Source organism: Natator depressus, chromosome 6 (assembly GCF_965152275.1).
Source record: "Natator depressus isolate rNatDep1 chromosome 6, rNatDep2.hap1, whole genome shotgun sequence".
Taxonomy (NCBI): Eukaryota; Metazoa; Chordata; order Testudines; family Cheloniidae; genus Natator; species Natator depressus.
In genome coordinates this window covers 61,779,355-61,803,127 of record NC_134239.1, presented here as the reverse complement: position 1 = coordinate 61,803,127, position 23,773 = coordinate 61,779,355, and the positions used below count along the sequence as shown (strand labels likewise).

The window sequence follows — 23,773 nt, the reverse complement described above, 5'->3', positions numbered from 1 at the left end:
GTCTATTTGGGGAAATCCCCACTGCTGGAAGATGTACCTGGCCACATCTGGACAAAGAGACCACTTGTGGTGACTCAAACGATCTGCTCAGGTGGTCTGTTAGGTCATTTTGGAACCCCAGCAGGTTAGAGGCTTCTAGATCTGTAGAGTTGGAAATACAGAGCTCCGAGAGCAGAGTCACCTCTTGATAAAGTGGAAAAGAGCGGACTCCCCACTGCCTGTAGAGATAGAACATTGCTGTATTGTCTATGAGGCTGTTTCCCCTGATCTGCGATAAAAATACCTGGCACGCCAGTCAGATTCTTTCTGTTCTCTGACACTGATGTGTAAAGCTAAATTTGTCCCCAATTTTCTTCTTCATTTTTCATAATTAGTATTGTTACTGAGAAACCCCACTTCTTTTGCCCATCAGGGAGCAGGGATCACTCTATAAGGCTAGTAAAGGGCAATCTGATTATTCTTTACCCTGTGGATTTAGTTCAGCAACATGTCAAGATAAATCATATATTTAAAACTATAGTTATTTTCCTTACCCCTAAAAGTCTGGGCTTTAATTTCACATTTAGGCAGGGAAAAGGGAGGATGAGAAGTGGAATTTCTCCTCTGCACTACTGTGCATGAGAGGAGATTCCATTTCTTACCCTTGTGACACAGAGACTTATGGGTGCCAACTAGAAAAAGGTTCACTGTTCTTTCCGAACAACTCTTGTCTCAGACCTGACAAACTCACTACATCTAATATACCACTTTCATGGTATTTATCCACAGAGTGTAGCTTGCGAGGTCTTTACTGAAAGCTTGTAATGATTGTCAGATTTGTGTATGGGGAACAGTTAAGGCACAATATATGTAACTATATTGAAAATTATTCTCTTATGGTCTTGGAGTAAAAGTTAGTCACCGGAGACTGTTATGTCTGGAATGCATGCGATGAAGTGAGCTGTAGCTCACGAAAGCTTATGCTCAAATAAATTTGTTAGTCTCTAAGGTGCCACAAGTCCTCCTTTTCTTTTTGCGGATACAGACTAACAGGGCTGCTACTCTGAAACCTGTTATGTCTTCATGATGACCCATTCAAGCAGAAGGGAGTTATCACCCCCCCCCCCCCCGCCGGCTTACCAATTATGTAATGTATTGTTCAATTGCCTAGCCTTCCCCCATCCCAGAACAGTCAATGGAAAACCATCAAAACACCTGCAAACAATCAAAACCACTTGGAGGTAAAAAAAAAAAAAAAAGGAACATTAGAGCAGACTAGGGATCACCCAATCTATGAATAAAGACAAAGGGCTGTTTCAGCATAACACAAAGCAGAGGGAGGGACTTTGGATCTATTCACTGACAGACAGCCTACTGAGCAGGGATGTTTTTTCATGAAAGACTGGAGCCTGGTTTCTCTGAAGCCAGCCAGCTGTGAACTTTGGGGGGAAAGCTACTTTATTAGGTAGGAAAGGTAAAAATTAATAAGTGTAGCCCTAGTTCATGTCTTCTTATTTTGTTTTGTATTGTAATCACTTGTTTCCATCACTCTCTCTTGTTTCTAGTGGAATCTCTACTCTTTCTTAAATAAACCTTCTTTTGTTTCTTTACAATTGCTGTGCGTTATACAGGAGCAGTGATTTAAGGTAAATCTGGTAAAATGGGGTTACACTGCTTTTAGGATTTCTGTGAGTATTCAGTTTCAGGGGCTGGAAATCACAGGGTACTGATTCGAGGGGACTTGGGGACTGGGTCCACCTCTTGTTAACCTGCAAGGCAAAGAAAGGGCTGGCATAGCCCAGAAAAGACTGCTTGAGTGGCTGAAAAGCTGGTGGTTTTAGGGAACCTACATCCAGTTACCTCAAGCAGGACTTCCTCATGCTGGAGGCAGGGGTAACAAGGGGTGTCACAGACCCAGGTACCCTGAGAACCATCAAAACCCTTTGTATGTTTAATCATTTCTGGTTTTCTGTTCATCCTCTCTTCTTTCTCCTGTTTTCTCCTCCCATTACCCTCTGTTCTCTGTCTCCTTTTACAGGAGGACTTCAGACAGAATAAACTCCCTCTCTTTACTGCAAGAACACTCTGGCTATGTCTACACTTGCAGAGTTTTTCTGCTGTCAGTTTCAATGGTGATAGTGAACCAGTGAAAGAAAAGCGCTGGTGTGTGTACTCACTCACTTTCACAGGCATCAGAGGGCGTTTACATTTGCAGCACTTCCATCACCGATGAGACCAGCTCACTGAGTATAGCTATCTCACAGTGCAGCCCTCTCCATTTTGACGATAGGTCTTGTGGGAAGGGGGCAGGGGGAGGGGAGGTGATTGCCGGGCATCCTGGGTCCCTGCACAGCCTCCTCTCCCCAAACACTGATCAGCTCCAATAGCTCAGCATTGCTGTAAACTGGGGACTCTTTGCTCCGTGGAGCAGGCATCGTCACCTGGCCAGATGTCACCTGGCACTTGCCAAGAAAACAGGAAGGGGATTTTCAAAGTTCCCAGGGCTTTACAAGGGGAGGGGTGGATGTCTGTTTACCTGGCCTTAGAGCAGCAGAGCTCTGATGGAAGGATAAAAGGACAATATGTCTTGAGCTGGATAGGCTTTTGATCGCCAAAAGAAAATAAAAAAGTTTATATGTTTCTAGGCTTGACAGAATTCATTTTTTAAATAATTTTTAACCATTTTTAAAGATTTTTATTTATTTACATTTTCATAGTTTTGCAAAATTATAGGTTTTCAACTTTTTTTAGCAATTTAAATTTTCACAGTTGCAGGAAAAAATGGGGGGGTCAGACAATAATTTGATGGCAGTAGATGTCAAGATTCAAAATTAAAGCTTTATAACCATTAAAACACAAACTGTCAACATCACATGTCAAGTTATACAAAATATACAAAAGAAATATCCTTAAATCAAACTCTAATAAGTTCTCAAGCTGCATTTTTCTCACCTTTCCAATCTGTAAATTTTGATTAGCAATGGAAATTTTTTTTTTGTTTGTTTGGGTGTGTACATTGAAATCAATGCTTACCAACATTTACTGATAAAAATCTAATCCTTCCAAGCCTACATATTTCTAAAAAGTTAAAAAAATTAAGCCAACATTTTCAGAGTCAGATGTCAAAAGTTAGGCTCCAGAATCTGTAAACATAAATGGCGTGAATTATACAGGTGCTATTGCTCAGCATCAACACATCCTGCTAAAGTCAATGAGAGCTGAAAGTGCTCAGCACCTTTCAAAATCAGATCAGTTCTATTAAGGTGCCTAAATAGGGATTTAGGAACCTAACTTTAGGCAGTCATGTTTTAAAATTCTGGCCACAAACTATAAAGCCTGATTAAAACTGTTGTACAATAAAATACCCCAATCAGTTTAAATAAAGGTACCAAGTCAGAAATTAGAAGGGAAAAGCCTTATTGAGTCTTTTAGATTCTGTCAGGCTGATTAAAACCTTGTTTTTGCCCTGTGAAGCTATAGCTAGATGAATATAGCAAATAGCAAATATAATCTGTCATGCTCAGTGACAAAAAAGGACTTTAAAATGTATAAAAAGGACAAAAATTCATTTTTATTTGCATGCTGTTTTTAATTTTAGAGACTGCTCCAGATGGTAGTCAGGTCATCTATTCAATATCTAAAATTATTTTTTTACCATTTCCAGTATTTATCAGGTGGGGTATTAAGAGAAGGCCATACACACTCTGTGCATTCCAAAGCACAAAAGAAGGGAGGAGGGCTTTTTCATGTAACACCTTAAGAATGCTCCCCAGCAAAACACTGTCCACTTTCCAGTGTTGAAAGACAGTAGTAATACTGTACCTTGATTTCTTCAATTTCGTCTGGTACTATCTTGTATGCAGATATAGTCCCACCCAACCTGAAATTGGGAGAAGAAAATATTCTCATAACCAGTATCACAAAGCATGGAATGTTGTTCATGTTGTCACTGTTATTTCTTAGTATATTAGTTTTGAGTGTTAACTTGGTATTTGAGCAGTTCAGAAAATGTTTCTTTCATTAACCAAATAAAAACCTTTAAGTAGTTAAAATGAGCATCAGAAGCAAGATGTGCTTGGCCAGCCTGAGAGATAAGATCAATAGGAATATGCAGTTATTCAGCAAAGGGAAGTGCACATCATCATGGAGCAGATGCTTTGGGGGATAAAAATAGCTAAACAGAATGGACAAGTAGAAGATCTAAGGCTATGTTTTAGTCACGGATAATTTTAGCAAAAGTCATGGACAGGTCATGGGCAGTAAACAAAAATTCACGGCTCGTGACCTGTCCATGACTTTTACTATATACCCCAGACTAAAACATGGGGGAAAAGGGGACAGCTGGGAAGGGACGGGACATGCCATGGGTGCTCGGGGGGGGGGGGGGGGGGGGGGCTGAGGGGCACCTGCAACCTCCAACTCCTAGCTCCATGTGCTGCCTCTGCTCCACCCCAAACCCCCGTTCTGCAGCTTCTATTGGCTGGGAACTGCGGCCAATGGGAGTGGCGGGGCGGTGTCTGTAGGCAGAGGCAACACGTGGAGCTAGGAGCTGAGGGAGGGGAGATCCTGTCATCCTTCTGGGGAGCCCCTGCCCCCACGTAAGCACTGCCCCGCACCCGAATCCCCAGTCCTGAGCCTCCCCACACCGAAACTCCTGCTGCTGGGGGGTGGAGGGGCTTGAGACTGCCCCAGCAGCAGCCAGTGTGACTGGCCCAGGGGCTGCCTGAGCCGCTCAGGCGGTCCCTTGGCTAGGCGCACCGGCTGCTGCAGAAGTCATGGAAAGTCATGGAATCCGTGACCTCTATGACAAACACGGAGCCTTACTAATTAGTAAGTTTCTTATAGGTATTGTGGAAGACATGGATCTTCAGTAGAAGTCAACCATTGGAAAGACTTGGACTTTGGATGGTATCCTATACAAAGAGAGAGGGTAGCGGCTTTATGGACCAACTCCGGAAGGGCATTCCATATACAGGGACCAACATGGAAGAAAGTGCAGCGATAATTGTGGAAGAAAGAGACAAACAGAACTACTCATTTCTCATAGACCATCAAGAACTATTGGATTGTAAAGCCTACAGAAGGTAAAAACTTCTGGCTGCTACAACTCTTGAGTTAGATTTGAAATAGCAAACAAATATTGAACATGCCGCAAAAAAAAGCCCCTCAGCCATACACTCCTAAGGTAGCATTGTTCGATGATGGCACTTCCATGTTGATGTATATTACCAAATATGTAACGCGGCAGTAGAGATTCATTTTGATCCACATACCTAGCATACAATTCAGCAGTAAAGGCGTTATAGAAATTAATTTCATTTAAATTCCATGGTCACATAGTTATGTTTTTTTAATAGTTCACATTTTTAAAAATCCTCCAGAGTTTGAAATCTCCACTTAGAAAATTGGAAATTAAATTTCATCTCCTTAATGATTCTGTGATTTTTTATATAACAACTTATTTGTGAAGTTTTACTAGATATACAAGTCATTGCCATGTAAATATTAAAAATGAAAAAATGAATAATTAAAAGACTGAACTTATCATTTTGTTTAGAGAAATATCATACAGTTATATAATCATAACATTTCTCTATTTAGCAGGGCCTTCCAATATTACAGAGTAACCCTCTTTATACCACCTGGCACATGTTGTTTTTGGTTATTTTATTAAACGGAATGAAACTATTGACTCTACACATATTTATCAAATCAGGGGTATCTATCAAATGTTAATATTCAAAAAAAATGTACAGGTGTGCTGTTTTTCAGAAGAAGATATTTTGAGTATTGAATAAATGGTAACCGAAGACCTGAGTATCTATTTGTCCTTTATTTTGTTAGGTACGTAATTGTTGTGGTATTTTTTTAAAACATGTCCACCACATATGCATAAAATCTTTTTATCAACACAATTTCTCCAATATTTATCCTCATTCAGTCTCTATTTTTTAACTAGACTGGTGTGAGGTACCACTGAAAAAATATCTTAAAGAAATTTTATTTTATTATATTATACTACAAACTAAGGTTGATGGTCCTCATTTCCAGATCAAAGCCCATTCCTCTGGCATTATTTGCCTATCCTAATTCTTTCCCACCATATCATGCATTGACTATTTTTTTAAAAAAAGAAAGTTGTCTGCAAAGATTAATATGTTGGTTTTAACTTGTGTGTTTCTTAATCAAAGCTTCTATTAAAAATATCATTCTGTATAAAAGATACTTTTTTAAAAAGTTGAGAAACATCATGCCTAAGTAGAAGGTACTGGTACAAGGGGAGAGCGAGCCAGTTATAGCTTTAGTTTCTAAATAAATTAGAAAAGTTTCTTTGTTAAACAGCTGGCCAACTGTGTGTATTCTATGGCTCTCCCTACCCAAAACCCCTCGAGTAGCCTTTGTAAAGGATGTGTATTTTAAGACTGTATACTGCAAGACCTTACTGTCATTTACTGCTCCTGTTGAAGCAAGGGGACTAAGACTCTCAATAATAAGTACTGCGGTTGGTAGTATGCATTTGCAGGATTAGGTGTCTATTTTACAGGCACTGATATTCTCCCCCAAGGACATGCTACCATGGTTCTGTTCATATCATGAAGCACTATCACTGATAATGACAGTACAGCTCTGGGAATATAATTAATTAATATTCGCCCTGCTGGCTCTGCTGCAGAACAGAACTAATTATTTTGCAGGTCCTACAGAAGTGAAACCCATTTAGAAAAAAATTTAATGACAAAGCACTGGAGAATTATCAAATATTTATACAGTTAAATTCTCACTCTCTTACTTGGCAGGGATGGTTTTTTTCTTTCAGCTAGAAAGATATACATCCAGTTAGAATATAATGAAATACAGCTTTAATTTATTATACATTTTGCTTTTTTAATAAAAAAAATTTTTTTAAACCAAACAAGATTTGGCTTATGTGTTCTGGCTTATACATCTCTCTACAAGCAGGTCACCTTTAAAACTGATATGTTGCATGTGGAGTGAAACTGCTTTGTGAAAAAGATGTAGGCTATGTCTACAGTAGGAAAAATTATCCCTATAATTGACCACCGGTGCACGTTCACTGATGGTAGCAACAGTGGATACTGAGGCATAGACAGGACACAGGAATTTTCACCATCGTGGTATTTAACTTATGAGCAGTTAGATGACACAGGGTATGTCTACACTGCAAAAAAAAAAAAAAAAAAAAAAAAAAAAAAAAAAAAAAAGAAAAGAAAAAGAAGAAAAAGCCCCATGGCAGTGAGTCTCAGAGCCTAGAACAACCAATTTGGGCTCATGGGCCTTGCATTGAGGGGCTAAAAATAGCAGTGTAGACATTTGGGCTCAAGCTGGAGCCTGGGCTCTGAAACCCAGTGAGTGGGGAGGGTTTCAGAGCTTGGGCTCCAGCCCGAGTGGGAACATCTACACTATTATTTTTAGTTCCGTAACAGGATCCCAAGTCAGTTTACCTAGGCTCTGAGACTCGCTGCTGGAGGTCTTATTTTGCAAGGTAGATACAAGGATAGTTGTAGAAATGCATCAGCCCTGTCTATGCTGCAGCTTCCACCATTGCTATCATCAGCAGAGCTTCACTGGTGGTGAATTGTGTCTGATTTTTGCCAATGACAATACAGTACACCGAGGGCTCTGATTCTCCACTATGCCTGAGCTTTGCTCAAATATAGTTGAGGGAAAGTTGCAGGGAGTTGGCTGCCACATGATTAAGAACAACTCTGCCTTGGTATAAGTTAGAGCTGCACACAAAATGCCCTAATGTTACTTGGAGTAAAGTCCATGAGGGACTTTATGCCAGTTGAGGTGAGGTGTAGCAGAGCTCCATTCTGCCATGCTCCCTCCTCTCCATGTCCTACCCATGCCCTATCCCTGGAACCTCCCAATATATCCCCCCTCCTTCTCCTTACACCAGTGGTGATGGGAAGAGGAGGAAACAGAGCCACTACTGTGAGATTTACATGAGTGGAAAGTTCCTCTGCACAGGGTGAAATCTTCACTATCCACCCCCTGAAACAAAGTGGCCTTAGCAGACCAGAGATTCCAGCCCTGAAACTTTCCTTCACCATTCTCCCAGATCAAGTCAATAAATAACTCAGAATAATTGAATCAGTAGACTCAGGTGGATGAATTAAACTCTACCACTTTTATGTTAATGAATGTAACATGTTTTAAATAGAAATATTTTGATTTGTGTGGTGCAGTTTTGCAACTGGACTGTAAGTGTGTGCCTGGAACCACATAGTGTGGTGGAGACTGACTGACAGAGAACAAGGATGAGTAGTTTTTATCATAATTCTGACTGGTGTATCTGAAATGGTTCCCAGAGAGAAAATGTGGAATTTCTCAACTAGATATGAGAGTGGTTTCACTGCTAAACTGGTTTAGTTTTCTTCCTGTGCAATGAAAACTTTACAGACCCTGTAGATTTAATCCATTTTCCAAAGGACTGATCTGTGTTAATCAAACCTATATGTGTCAAGGGCTAATCATTTTATCTTGGGCTATATGTGATAGGAAAATTAAATGCAAGACAGACCAAATGTGAAAGGTGACAGTGATCCAAAGTTAGGATGACGATAGCAATTACTGTCAATTAGTTACCTCAGGAAAAAATACTGAATCATGAGACTGATCATGGACAACATTATTCATATTAAACAAAATGAAACCTCACACGCTTTTACGGTGTTCTTCCTTTTAGATAATTATCATACTTGGACCTTGCTAAGTTCAGAGTTCTGGACTGGTTTTCATTTTTTCCAGTGCCATTATAATGGATGGATTGACTGAATCACAAACATATCAATGCCTTCAATTATCAACATAAAGCACTTCCTCTTAGAGCTTGGAGCCTGCCAAGGCGCAGATATGTCACAATGAACCAAAAAAAGGGCAAAACTGGGAAGAGTGAAGGGGATCATTTTGCTTAATATACATATATATTAAAACAGTGTCCTTGACAACAGAGCACTTTCATGCATGCAGAGTCATGAATGTAGGGCTGGGGTAGGGGGTTGGTGTGTGGGAGGGAGTGCAGGGTGTGGGAGGGGGTGCGGTGTGCAGGAAGGGGCTCAGGGCAAAGGATTGGGGTACAGGAGGGGGCTCAGGGCAGGGGGTTGGGGTGCGGAGTGCAGGAGGGGCTCAGGGCAGGGGGCTGGGGTGCAGGAAGGGGTGTGGAGTGTGGAAGAGGGCTCAGGACAGGGGTTTGGCATGCAGGAGGGGTGCAGGAGGGTATGCAGAGTGCGGGAGGGGGCTCAGGGCAGGGGTTTGGGGTGCAGGGAGGGGTGCGGGGTGCAGCTGGGGGTTGGGGTGCAGGGAGGGGGCTCGGGGCAGGGGATTGGGGTGCAGGAGGAATGTAGAGTACAGGAGCACAGAGTACGGCTCAGGGCAGGGGGCTGGGGTGCAGGGAGGGATGCAGAGTGCAGGAGGAGGCTCAGGGCAGGGTGGGTTGGGGTGCAAGAGGGGTGCGGGGTGCAGCAGGGGCTTAGGGTGCGGGCTCCAGCCAGGCACCACTTACCTTGAGCAGCTCCAGGGTGGCAGTGGGGCTAAGGCAGACTCTCTGCCTGCCCTGGCCCCGTGCTGCTCCTGGAAGCCGCCGGCACCACAGGGGCAGAGGGCTCCGTGCGCTGCCTTTGCCTGCGGGTACCTCCCCTGAAGCTCCCATTGGGCGTGGTTCCCCGTTCCCTGCCAATGGGAGCTGCGGAGCTGGGGTGGTGCCTGCAACGCTCCCCCCTCCCGGTCCCACAGGCTTCCATTAGCAGCACGGGGCCAGGGCAGGCAGGGAACCTTTGTCTTAGCCCCACTGCACCACGGGGCTGGCAATCCTGCGGGCTGTAGTTTGCCCACACCTGGCATACACTATCACAAGCCAATTTATTTCCCAATCCCACAGTGCCATCCTTGGCTCGACCTACCTGACACCACAATTAAACAGTTTTAAATTAAGTCGGAAGAAGAACCCCAGCATCACAAACAAACAAAGATACTTGATCCTATAAACGACTTGCAGCTCAGCCACAGAAGTCAAGCTATTCTGCACCTCATTCAGTTCAAAATGCTCCACCTTATGTACTGCTCCCCCATTCATCTATATCAGTGAGGCTTGATGGAAAACAATTATGATTTAGAATTCTATGGGACAAATATAATAGCAAAGCAATACAATTGATATGCTTACACCTACAACCATTATGGAATCAAATCATATAATGAAACACCAATGTCCCAGGGAGCCAAATTATTCTTACACAACTTAGAGTAAAAGAACTCAAAATCTGTCCTTCTCCTGAAATAATTGGGGGAAAGGAAGAAAAAGCAAAACACACAGAAACAAAATGGATGCAGTTAGAGAAGGAAAGGGGAGAAACATGAAAAGATTCATAGAGTACTATGTAAGAAAAAAGAGAAAAAAGGAAAGAAGAAAAAGGAGAGAAAGAAAGCATTTCCTCATGCATGTCTATCTGCCAACTCAAGCTAAACATGCCCAAAACAGAGCTTCTAATGTTCCCTCCTCAACCCTTCCTGGTACCTTCTTTCTTGATCATATCACCACCACCTAGGCCTCTCAACTGGGCATCATCTTTGACTCAGACCTCTCTCTCTAGGTCTTCACATGCAGGCGATAGCTAAACATTACCAATTCTTTCTGCAAAACATCTCTAAGATATGACCTTTCCTATCCATCCACACAGCTAACACTCTGTCACACCTCTTGGATAGTGCAACATCTTTCTCTCTGTGCCAAATACAAACTTGCTCTGCTCTTTTCTATTCAGAATGGTGCTGCAAAGATAATTTTCCTGGTCTGTTGCTTCAACCATAACCCCTCTATTTTAATCCCTCCACTGGGTCCCCTTTCTCTACTGCATCAAACATAAACTGCTTGTATTTACTTTCAAGGCCTTTCATAGTCTGCCTTTCCTGGAGGTGACTTTCTCCAGGTCTTCAGTAAGTCACATTGGGGGGTGGAGAATAGTGGAGGGATTTACTCTTTTACTGTACTGTAATGTATCTGTTACACAAATACAGAAAGGATTTTGGTTTCCAGGAGTGTCTACTTGGCACCTTTCATCAGGGTAAAATTCACATATACAGAAAATTAAAACAGTATCACTAGCTACTCGCCCTTTCTTGAGTCCACTTTCACATAGAGTATGATTCAGTACTGGGCAAAACGCAGTACACAAATCTGTGACCACGCTGACTTTGCTGCAAATGGGCAGAACCAATCATTAAAATTGCTGTGCACTTCACACAAAAGACAAAACCTGTCTATTCTGATCTGATAAGTGCTCCGAACAGCACGTTAAAGCAGAACTGAAATTGTTCACTTTTATTGGTGTCAGTTTAGCTGTCCCAAACAGACAGCCCCACCATGTGAGAATTGGGGGGGGGGGAAGAGGGCTACACAATGTCACACGCATAGATGAGGATGATTAACATGTCAAGATTAGTGATAAGAAAACAGCATGTCTGAAGAACATGAAAAGCAAACCAAGACTGCACGTCAGCCCAAGAATCTGTGCATCTGATCTGAGGGAAACTGAAATATATGATTTTAAGATTTCTCTGAAGTACCTTCTACTGACACTGCCAGCACAACCTCTGTCTGGCAGTGTATTTATATTTTTTAAAACACTAATATTCTGAAAATAAGCCAAAACATGTCAGGATCTCTTTGTATACATCAAATTCTTTTCTGTGTAGTTTGCAAGTTAGAATTGTGATGGGTTTTCCCTGTCATTATCATCCTTTTCAAATATCATTTAGAAATACATTTATTCTTCTATGAAATACATATGCATTTTTAAACTTCTTAGGTGGCCTTGGACTGAGGCAGTGTTGTTTTGCTTTCATAATCTTAGCTCTGACCAAATATGTCCTTTTATGCAGTTCTATGTTTAGGGAGTGTCATGAGAAGCTGAGCTATTGATTCATCTGTTAAACCTTAATAAATGAGTAATGCTGAATGCAATGTAGTGTTAAAATAACTGCATCCAGCTTGGCTGCTGTCATTTGCAGAAGTTTTCAGATGCCACTTTAATTAACATTAATCTTTTCTCAGGCAGATCATGCTGTCTAAATGATGCTAAGGCTTTCACTGCTATCAGAAAGCTACATGTCATCAGTGAAATTGTGCTTTCCTCTTTTATTTAAAAAAAAAAAAAATCACTCTGCTCATGTTTTTCCAGACCTATTTTACAATTACATTCATGCTATTTACCAAAAGGGAACTCTCTCTTTTGATGTATTAATAAACTATGCAGGCTATTAAAGACCTGAAATGTTATTGGAGAATGAACATGTGCTTGTAAACAAATCAGAGGACTGGGAATCAGCATTCTTAGGCTTTATTTCCAACTCTAACACTGGCTTGTGCAACCTTAGGCAAACTTCCTTAGCCAAATCTTCAAGTCTAGCTGAACCACATACAACACAGGACTGAAGGGGGTTAGGCAGCAAAGGTACCCTAAAGAAAGGAAACTGTGCTCTTCCCCAATCCTGGGGGCATAGATTAAAGCAGACTCAGCCTGATTTAATTTATGCAATCTTGTAAAGGCCACCTAGTAGCTGTTAAACCTTCCAGGAATTATCATAGTAAATTGTTTTGGCCATGCCGCCTGAATGTTGGACGGTAGAGAGGTTGGTATAGAGCTCATATAGATGGCTATATGCCAAGCCGGAATTTCCCTATGCAAAGGGAATGAGCAGCTGCCCTGGGGTAAGGCAGCATTGCATCCATTTTCAGTTGCAGGATGTATCAGATGCCAAGGATCTGTCCCTTAGCTTCACTCTAAGATGACTATAATAATTAGGGATATGACAATTTTTTTTTCTAATTTTGAGTCCACATGAACATTTGGGGATCTAAAGTAGGTTAAGAAATCAAATGATTTGAAGTTCATGTTTTATCAGTTCCTGTCTGTTGCTGACAATAGCAGATAGAGTTAGCTAGAAAATATGATTTTTCCCTCATGAATTTTCATGGGAAAAATCATAATTCAAAAGTTTCCTGTTGAAAAAAATGGTTTTCCTTTGAAAGCAACTGAAAATTAAGAAAGTGAGGAAAAACCTATATTTTCTCCCACCTTCCTACTGTTTTTCAACTTTTGATCATGGTAAAACAGTAACAAAGTGTGAAAATGGGTTCCCCCTCACTTTCTGACAGTTTTCCAACCGGAAAAAAATGCCAATATTACTTTCTCTCACTTAAAGAGAAAGTTAAAAGTAAAAGATTCCCCACTTTTCTAAGGGAAAAAGAAAAAAAAGTTAAAAACAGAAGAGATAGGTGTTTTCCCAAAATTTCAAAATGGAATAGCTTAAAAGTACTGAAAAGTGATGTTCTCCCTCCCTTCAGAAGGGGAAAGGAGCGTTTGATATCCTGCTCTTCCTTCCTCCCATAGGGAGAGGTCATAGAGACACCACCAACTCCATTTAGTTTCCTCTAACCCTAGAAACCTGTCCATTATACGTCTTTGACATCTTCTGCAGTGGTGGGGGGAGGCTGATGGCCAACCCTTCCCAACTTTGGGGTAAGGGGCTGCTCCCTCCCTAATCCTGCGTCCTTGGTAAAGATGTCAAGGAGGCCCATTGCCCTCCTCCTAATGCAAATAACAATGTATAGGGGGCAGGTCACCTTTGCTGCCCTGAATTTGGCAGCACCAGGACTAGGAATAACTCTTTCATGTATTCCTGCAATGACCCTTTAAGCACATGGATCAGGGAGGACCCAAACTGCACTAAGATAAAAGACACCTCTATCTGGCTAAGGGAAACCCCACTTCTGTATAGGCCTGAGAGTGGTTTTCCTACATATGGGTGATACCAGAGCAGAGTTCTCCTTATGAAAGGGTTACTCACCTTGTGCAGTAACCGAGGTTCTTCGAGATGTGTCCCCCATGGGTGCACCATTTTGGTGCAGCACCTTTGTGTCTGGAGTCAGAGATCTTCAATAGCACTGCCCATCGGACTGCACATGCGCAGCTCCCCTCCTTCGCACTGTGCACAGGACGTACAATATAGCGCTATGTGGTCCGACTGCCCTCAGTTCCTGCTCTACCACAGAGCTTCATGTTACGCTCTGAAGCTGTGGGAACGAGAGCGGGTACTGGAGCACCCATGGGGACACAGATCTCAAAAGAACCTCACTTACTGCACAAGGTGAGTAATCCTCTCCTTCTTCGAGTGGTGTCCCGATGGGGGCTCCACTGTAGGTGACTACAAAGCAGTGCCCCTAGCTGAAAGGTTGGGGCTTCAGAGTTGCTGGTCTGACTGAGGACGGGACCTTACATCCAAGGACGGTATCCGTGGAGGAATCTTGCATGATGGCATAGTGTTGGGCGAATGTAACTGAGGATGCCCAGGTGGCAGCCTTACATACATCTATGATGGGAACATTATTGAAGAATGCAATGGAGGTGGAAAGAGCTTGTGTGGAGTGTGTCCTGATAGAGGTGGGTGGTTGTTTATTGTGAAGTTCATAAGCTAGATACATGCACTGTGAGATCCATTTAGAGAGGCATTGTTTTGATAAAGCCATACCCTTAGACCATTTGGCGGTGGATATAAAGAGATGCAGAGATTTTCGAAATGGCTTGGTTCTATCCCAACAGAATGATAATACATGTCTAAGGTGTGGAGAGCCACTTCCTGTTGATTTTTGTGCGGTTTGGGAAAAAGGGAGGGGAGATTTATGGGTTGATTCAGATGGAAAGATGTTATAACTTTTGGCAAAAATTTAGGCTGTGGACGAAGAGTTACTTTGTCTCTATAAAACACCATATACGGTGGGTATGCCATAAGGGCTGAGATTTCTCCCACACGTTGCGCCAATGTGATGGCTATGAGAAAGGCCATTTTCATTGCTAGAAGGAGATGTGAACATGTTGCCATTGGTTCGAACAGAGGTCTAGTCAAAGAGCGGAGAACTAGGTTAGGGTTCCAGGGCGGAATAGGGAAATGTATGCATGGGTATAGATTTTGAACACCCTTTAAAAAATGCTTAACTAGAGGGTGTACGAAAACTGAGTATCCTTCCACTGAGAAGTGGAATGCAGTAATTGTAGCCAGGTGTATGCACAGAGAACTATTAGCTAATCCATTCTGTTTCAGCTGAAGGAGATAGTCCAGTATGAAAGTCAATGGGGCATGAGCCGTGTTGACCTGCCTTGCAACAAACTAAAGGTGGAATCTGGTCCACTTATGCACATAGGGTCACCTGGTAGTGTTGTGCCTGCTATTTATTAGTATCAGTCTTACTGACTCTGAACAAGCTATTTCCAGACCCCGGAGCCATGAAGGAGCCACACTTTCAGGTGGAGCAGTTGCAGATTGGGGTGGCGAATGTGCCGCATGTCTTGTGAGAAGAGCCATGATGTTGGATCAAGGTTGATAGGCCAGCATAGTGTCATGCGAAGCAGGTAAGTGTATCAGACTTGTCATGGCCATGTTGGGGTTATTAGTATAATCCGAGCACGGTTTTCATGTATCTTGTGTAAGACTCTGAACAGAAGAGGAAAAGGAGGGAAAGCACAGAGAAGTGGGGCATTCCAGGTTATGAGAAATGCATCCCTTAGTGAGCTGCGTCCCAGGCCCACTCTGGAGAAAAACTGAGGGCGACGGGTATTGCACTGAGTGGCAAAAAGGTCTATAGCAGGGTGACCCCATTGATGGAATATGGGTTGGAGCACTCTCATATCTAGCCCCTATTCATGCTTGTGTGAAAAAGTCCTGCTCAGGGTGTCCGCGGTAATGTTTGGGGAGATATGCAGCCAACATGGAGATGTTGTTGTGTTGGGTCGCCCTCACAGTTATATAGGTATGATAGAATTATAATTATGTAGTAGTAGAAATAAAGATAGACAAAAGAGTATATAGGTATTGTAAAAAGGTATGAACATCAGTTCCATGCTGTTGAATGTCACTCTGTAACAAATGCAAGGCCAAAGTGCTAATTATTTCAGGCCGGTACAGGATAAAGAGTCTGTGCTGGAAAGTGATAAGAACTCTGAGGAAACAATGCTGTTCTTTAAAACAACACCCTAATACTCTTCCCCCGCGGGGGCCCCTTGTCATGTCTATGTAAATCTTGGTATCCAAAGATGGAAAAATAGATAGTGGGATAAAACTTGTTAAATGAATCAAGAGTCATAGATTGTGTTGTTAAGTAAAAGAATGAATGATGAGTGCATGGAATTGAGAGCCTGCAGGAGGGAAATAATTGGTTAGTAAATGGTGCCAGCTTAATCCTAAGAATTTCAACCTTGATATCCATGGGCCAAAGAATATGCAAAGTGGAGATAACTGGATGACCCCCGGAGGGCGAACCGGAATCCACCCAAAATGCATCAAGGAAGAACAAGAAGGTAACACCTAGCCAGCATGGAGCCGTCATGGATGTACCACCTGCTGATTGAGCTGATTGATGGTCATCTCAATTGTAAATTCAGCATGATGAAGCAACTTCAATAGACTTGTACTGAACCAGAGACCTATAAAAATTGGGTCCAGGGACTGTGTTCTTTGAGTCTGGTTCTACGACCACCCTCCAGAGCATCGGATGCGCATCTGACAATGACTCGGCTCCACTCTCGTGTCCAGGCCACCTGGCCAGTGACCTGGCACGAGCAACATCTAGGCTGGTAACTATAACAACCTTTATGTAGAACCTGTGTGTGAATGTCTGTGTGTGTGAATGGATCTATATAGAAATTGCATATAGGAATATTTTGTTGTATTTAAAATACACATGGCAATTTGCCTTGTCCCTCTTACAAGATCCTGTTGGTATCATTTTTATTAGCGTAACCGTTGCAGATACACCAATTCCATAATTTGATTGCTTCTGAGCATAGGGAATGGGATCTCACTCCACCCTGCCTGTTGATGTAGTACATGCAGCGAGATTTTAAGAGTGGTAAGAAATGACAGCCATCATTTTGTACCGCCCTCATTTCTAAGAGGTTGATGTGCAGGGTGTATTCGGTGGGTGTCCATCTGCCCAGTATGGTGTATTTGCCGAGGTGTGCTCCCCAGCCAATGAGGGAGGCATCAGTGGTTAGCATCATGGTACTTGAGGGTTGGAGAAAGGGGAATCCGGCACAAACGTTTTTGGGATGTGTCCACCACAGCAGAGAGTCCTTGACCTGACTTAGCATGGACAGAAGTTTTAGCATGCTGTGTTTTGGGGGGGAGATATACAGTACGAAGCCAGCCCTGAAGTCACCTCATATGGAGCCTTACATGCTTGACAACAAACATAGCTGCAGCCATATATCCCAGAAGGTGGAGGCATATGCATGCTGAGATCTGGGGGCATATTCGAGCACTGGATATCAGGTCTGTTCTGGCTGTGACCCTGTGCGGTGGGAGAAAAGCCCTTGCTTGTAATGGCATCGAGTAGATCGCCAATGAACTCTAGCTTCTGCACTGGTGTTAGTGGGGATTTTTCCAAGGTTGATGAGGAGACCTAATCTTGTAAAGAGAGTCATTGTCGTATGGACCGCTTAGAGCACTTCGGCCTCTGAAGGAGCTTTGAGAAGGCAATCGTCCAGGTACAAAAAGATGGTGACGCCTTTTTTCCTTAAGAAGGATGTGGCCACTCCAAGTACCTTGGAAAAAACTTGCAGTGCTGTGGATAGTCCAAAGGGTAGCACCCGGTATTGATAATGGCCATTGCTGACGACAAATCATAGGAAGCGGTCTCTGGGTGGGATGCATGGCGATGTGAAAATAAGCATCCTGCAGATCGAGGGCCGAGAACCACAGTTCCAGTGCTGGGATTATGGTGGAGAGAGTGACCATCTTGAATCGCTGCAGTTTGACAAACTTGTTCAGATAGTGAAGGTCCAGGATAGGATGCTAACTGCCAGATTTCTTGTGAATGAGGAAGTAGTGGGAGTAGAAACCATGTCCCATGTTGTAAGGGATAGGTTCTATGGCTCCCAGTTGAAGAAAATGTTTCACCTTCCCACCAAGGATGGAGTCGTGAGAGTGGTCCCTGAAGGGGGGGGGGTGTAGCTAGGAAGGGGATGGAATATCCCTGCTGGACTATTTCCAGGATCCATCTGTCCAAAGTGATGAGCATCCAAGATGGCAAAAATGGAGCTAGTAGGTTGATGTGCTGTTGATGTGCTAGAGATGTTACAGATGGTGGGGATGGTAGGTCTGACTGGAGCAGGTGAGAGGTTCTTGGGACCTCAACCACACCTTCAAAATTGTTGTTTAGTGGAAGATGTATGAGATGGTGCTCCTTATGTGGGCGGTTGTCTGCACCTGTTTGCGGGGGGGTCTCTGGTGACAACGTTGGTTATCAAACTGTTGTTGTGGATCGTATGGCTGGGGTTGCGATTGTGGGGGAAGCTGGTATTTCCCTGATTTCTGTTTTGGCGGGGGGTGTATATGCCAAGAAATCTTAAGGTGGCGCAGGAGTCCTTTAAGTAATGTAAGGCATTGTCAGTACGTTTGGAGAAGAGTTTTTGTCCCTCAAATGGCACCTCCTTAGGGAATCCTGAAAGTTGTACCAGGATACGCATCTCATTACTACCAAGGTAGCCATGGATCGGCCGGCCATGTCTGCTGAATCTAGGGAGGTCTGCATAGCTGTGTGGGTTATTAAGTGGCCTTCAGCTATTAGGGCAAGGAATTGCTCTTCTTTTTGCCTCTGGTAGGTCTTGACAAAGCTCCTCCAGTTCTTATAGTTGTACTTGGCCATGAGGGCCTCATAATTAGAAATTCAAAATTGGAGGGTAGTGGATGAATAAGTCTTCCTGACAAATAAATCCAACTGCTTCCACTCACAGTCGAGATGAACGGCTCAGGATTGGTACTGTCCTCCCTTCTCCAGCACTGCATTTACCACAAGGGATTTCAGGGTAGAATGCGAAAAGAGAAACAGCTCATTTTGCTGGCACATAAAATTTTCTGTCTGCCCACTTGCAGGTGGGTGGGATAGAGGCTAGAATCTGCCAAAGGAGGTTAGCAAGTTCAAGTAGGGCCCCACTGAGGGGCAGTGCGATCTTTAATGTCAAGGAGGTATGGAGGATGTCAATAAATTCATGTTGCTGTTCCTTGACCTCCGCGAGGGGGATGTTCAGTGAATCAGCCACTCTACAGAATAAGTCCTGGAAGTTTCTGAAATCATCAGCTGCTGCCGGAGGTGGCAGCATAATTGCTTCTTCGGGTGAAGATGCAGGGAAGTGCAGGGCTGGAGATAACTCTTCGTCCTGCCCCTCTTTCTGTTCCTCCTCCTCCGGCAGTATTTGCGGAGGTTGTGGTTCTGGAGGTCAGGAGGCCACTGCGGAGCAAATGGAAGGAGGCCTCTGAATCTCTTGTGCTGAAGGGTTGCCAAATTGTGCTCTGTCTGTGACATAGGGATCCCAATATGGCCAGTTAGGTGGGAGGGGGATATGCGGAGGGCCTGAAAAGATTGAGTACCCTGCATTGTGGGAGGATAAGCCTAGCAGGTTGGTTCCATTTGCCCTGATGTGGAACAGGCAATAGATTCTTCATACTCTTCCTTGGGCTCACTAGGAAAGGAGGCACTGTTCCTGGTGGAAAGAGTGAAGAGTGTCTGGACTGTGAGGATGGAGAGACTTGTGGTAGGTTCCGTCCAAGGAGTCTGGAGTGTCTGAAACTGCCAGATCTGATATGTGTCTAAATTCCTGAGGTGGGTAGGTCATAGTCGGTGCCGTGCAGACCATGGTGCCAAGCTGTGAGATTTAGAAAAGTCAGCAGGTGGCGCCAGAGAGGTTTTTGGAGCTATTGATTTAGTCAGTGCCAATGTCGGTACTGGTGGCTTCCTCAGTGCCGAGGGCTTCTGTGTACAGGGCTTCAGTGCCACAGATGTCGTCGGAGCCGACAGTTTCACCGGAGCCAGCGGTTTTACAGGAGCTGGCAGTTTTACTGCTACTGATATCAGTGCCAATGGCTTCTTTGGTGCCACAAAGTCTTGGGGCCACAGATGAAGTAAAGGGCTCGCTTCAGTTGTCAATGACAGAAGGTGGCACTGATAGCCGGTGCTGTGCTCTAGTAGAGTCTTTAGACCATTTCTTGGAGACTGAGTACTCGGTCCAACAGCAGAGTTATGCCCCTTATTAGAAGCTGTTGATGCCACAGATCTAGCCAGGGATGGCATTCTCGCAGCTTCTGCCTCAGGAGCCAAGGAAGGGACCACTCTTTTCTTACCCTCTGCCGTCAGAAGATGTCTTTTTCTTACTCGTGCATGGGGAGTGAGGGTTGGTAGATGACCGCGTGGAGCATGAGGGTCTCTCCGGGAAGGTGTAGGAACTCGGGTCTAAAGCTGGTGGAAGGGACTTTTCCATTAGGATTAATTTTAGTTTAATGTCCCTGTCCTTGAATGCTGTCGGCTTTAAGCCCAGGCAGTGGGAACACTTCTCGGGAACACGTCCCTCTCTAAGGCAACGGATACACTGTCCATGACTGACTGTTACGGAAAAGGCGGCCCCAAATGACACACACCGCTTAAATCCAGGAGAGCCAGGCATAAGGGTGAGGCAATAGCTTCTCTGACGGGAAGGGAGAGAGGCAAACGAAGACTACAGTAACCTAAGAGTATAGAGTTGTAAGGGAAGTAAAATAATAATTATTTTTATTTTTTTTAGTGAAAGAGAAAGAAAAAAAGGAGGAACTAGCTAACTACAAGAGAAAAAACGGAGAAAGGCACAATCTGAAGGGAAACCAGGCTCTGCTAAGGGTTCCATTCCAGACCACAGCAGTAGAGAAGGAACTGAGGGTGGTCAGACTGCACAGTGCTATATATACATCCCGCACACAACACGAGGGAGGGAAGTTGCGCATGTGTGGTCCAACGGGCACTGCTATGAAGATCTCTGATTCCAGACATAAAAGCACTGCTGCACCTACTGTGGAGCACCTGTGGGGATACCACTTGAAGAAGAACCTAGTGCACTATGGGGCACCTCTACCTAACAGTGCTTAAAGGCATAGTACAGTGGGATAGGGGGCTTCCTGATCCTGCTGCTGCCTGTGATAGGTGGGTAAACTGTCTTCCCTTTGAAGATCATTCTCTTTGAACTTGTATTTCATGAGCCTCCTTGGTGCCTTACTGAAGATGTGGGAGTCTGTAACCCCAGAAAACAATGGAGGGGGAACAGTTGGCCCTGAGAAGACACAAAAGGTAATAAAAGAAATCTGAAGAAATTTGAGAGGGATGAAATGCAGCATCTTTATTACTCCTCCCCATGGAATGAAGGAGTGGGCAGGGATCACAAATTTCACCACTGTCTCCAGGGCCGGCTTCAGCGTTTTTGCCACCCCAAGCGGCAAAAAAAAACCCCAAAACTTGCCGCCGAACACGGAGGCGGAGTGATGGTGTGGCCGAAGAAGAGTCGCGTCCACGCCGCCGAATTGCCGCTGAGCACAAAAAGCGCTGTGACGGAGCGGCCGCCAAATTCCTGCCACCGCCATGGGCGGATTGCCGCCCCAGCGCCCGACGTCCTGCCGCCCCTTTACATTTGCCGCCCCAGGCACCTGCTTGATTCGCTGGTGCCTGGAGCCGGCCCTGACTGTCTCCTTCCAGCAGAAGCCAAGTATATGGAGGCATTAGAATTGGGGAAAGGAAGAAAGATGGAAATTTTATGAGCAACTCCAACAATTTTTTTAGGTTTTTGTTTTCACTTAACAAATTCATTGAAAATTGTTCAAAAAGCCTCATAAAACTTCTAATTCAAAGGATGCATCCACCATTAATAAAATCTACACATTTTACTATGAGATTGTGAGGCTTCATTGACTGTAAAGTGCGTTGAGACCCTTGAATGAAAAGAAACTATATATGTACAAACAATACAGAAATTATTTATTGTAATACATAGGTTTAAAACTTTTTCTTTTTTTTAAACTCTAGCAGACGGTCTGGCATCCAGAATACTGTATAACGTACTGCCACATGAAACACCATCTGAAAATATGTCATTTTAGGATAAGAATAGCATACATAAACTGCTCTTCAAATGTTTTCTTAGAAGGAAGATCAGTACTTCATTGTTTCTAGTGCCATGGTTCCAGTAGATTACAAGAAGAGAGAGTGGTACTGCATCTGAACTGGGCTGAAAAACTAGCTCTTTGCTCAGAATTTCCAGTTTCTAAACAAAATATTTTAACCTGCTTTCAAATGCAGAGAGAATCTTAAAAATGTACTGCCATGTAGAAGAAGAAACAATTTGTGTGTTGGATGACTACATGGTTACAGAACCGAGGAATGATTTTAGACTGTTCCATCTGATTGGTAATTTAACTATGGAAGTCATACATTAAATCAAACAGACAAGAATGTCAACTAGGTTTAAGGAAAAATGTGCTCAGTGACTTTAAAAGTTCCTACTAGGGCATCAGATACTTGACCGGCCAGCTCATTAAACAACATGAGCAGGATTTGAAGCTTCATGAGAGAAAAAATATGCAGAAACAGATAAATCACCCTCATAAAAAGAGCCATAAATTCACATGGTTTAGACAAAGGAGAAAAAAGCCTTTCAAAAGCCATTGGAGATTTAGGCCATGTCCACATAAAAAAAACTGGAATAAAAAAAACTGGCCTGGGTCAGCTGACTTGGGCTCATGGGGCTCCAGCTCCAGGGCTAGAAAACTGCTGTGCAGACATTTGGGTTTGGGCTGGAGCCTATGCTCTGGGACCCTGCAAGGGTGAAGGGTCTATACAGCAATTTTTAGCCCAGAAGCCTGTGCCCGCGAGCCTAAGACAGCTGACCTAGGCCAACCACAGCTGTGCTGCAGGGTTTTTTAATCCCTGTATAGACGTACCCTTAGTTTGTAGGCTGAAGACTCCAGAAAGCACAGTAGACTATTACAATAGGGGCGAAGATAATACATTCTTCTTTCTTACTTTGCCCTACAGGAGGCACTTTTTCAATGGGATGGGTATTTTTAAAGTAAGTACACTTCTATGAGGGGCACAGAGAATCTGCAGCAGTACAGTCAGCAGTGGATCATCATGGGGCAGTCACACATTGCCCAAGTGAAGGGAATTTGTTGCGTGTCTGAGAATAAAACCTAATTTACATAATATGAAGCAGATATGGAAATAAAATCTGCAGATACTGCAGGTTACAGTATCCATATAATAGAGCTGAGGTTTCTAATCCTATGCGTGGGAATGCAGGGCTCTTCCGCTGAATTACCCGGACATCAGGTTTTAGAACACTGTATAGAGAGGTAGAGTTACTTTTGCTGACTCGCTCTATGGGTACATCTACACTGCAGCTGAGAGCGTGCTTCCTGGCTCTGGTAGACAGACACGCACTAGCTCTGATTGAGCTAGCATACTAAAAATACCAGTGTAGTGAGGGGTAGCATGGGCAGCAGCTTGGACTAGCCGCTTGAGTACAAACCCACCAGTGCTAGCCCTGGCTACACTACTATTTTTAGTATGCTAGATCGAGGAAGAGGGTAAATTTTATTCAAAGAAAGGTAAAAAAATAAAGGGGGGAGGGATGGTATACTGGAAGTACAGGCTTCTGAGATAAAATCACAGGTACTGTTGGTGTTGGAGGACAATTTGAAATGAATCATAATATTTAGATGGAAAAGATGTAGTCTATTCCTCATTCATGCCAGGCAGGTTTGCGCCCAATAAATCTATCAATGCAACAAAATGTCAATGATAGTAAGATGACAGAACATCATGACTAACACAGTAGAGTGTGTGGAGGGCATGTGCAAACAGTTTAGGGTCCAGATCCACAGTGAATAAGACACAAGTTTCATAAGGTACTCTATATGACTAACT

General features: G+C 43.5%; 1 protein-coding gene across 13 annotated transcripts in view; it reads right to left on the bottom strand.

Annotated features, from left to right (window-relative positions):
- GPHN (gephyrin) overlaps positions 1-23,773 on the bottom strand; it is a 579,614-nt gene that overhangs the window by 328,681 nt on the left and 227,160 nt on the right. For all 13 annotated transcript variants that reach the window (XM_074955494.1, XM_074955495.1, XM_074955482.1 and 10 more), the window contains exon 3: positions 3,802-3,859. In XM_074955494.1, the coding sequence (XP_074811595.1) occupies positions 3,802-3,859 (58 nt within the window). The remainder of the gene's footprint in view (positions 1-3,801; positions 3,860-23,773) is intronic.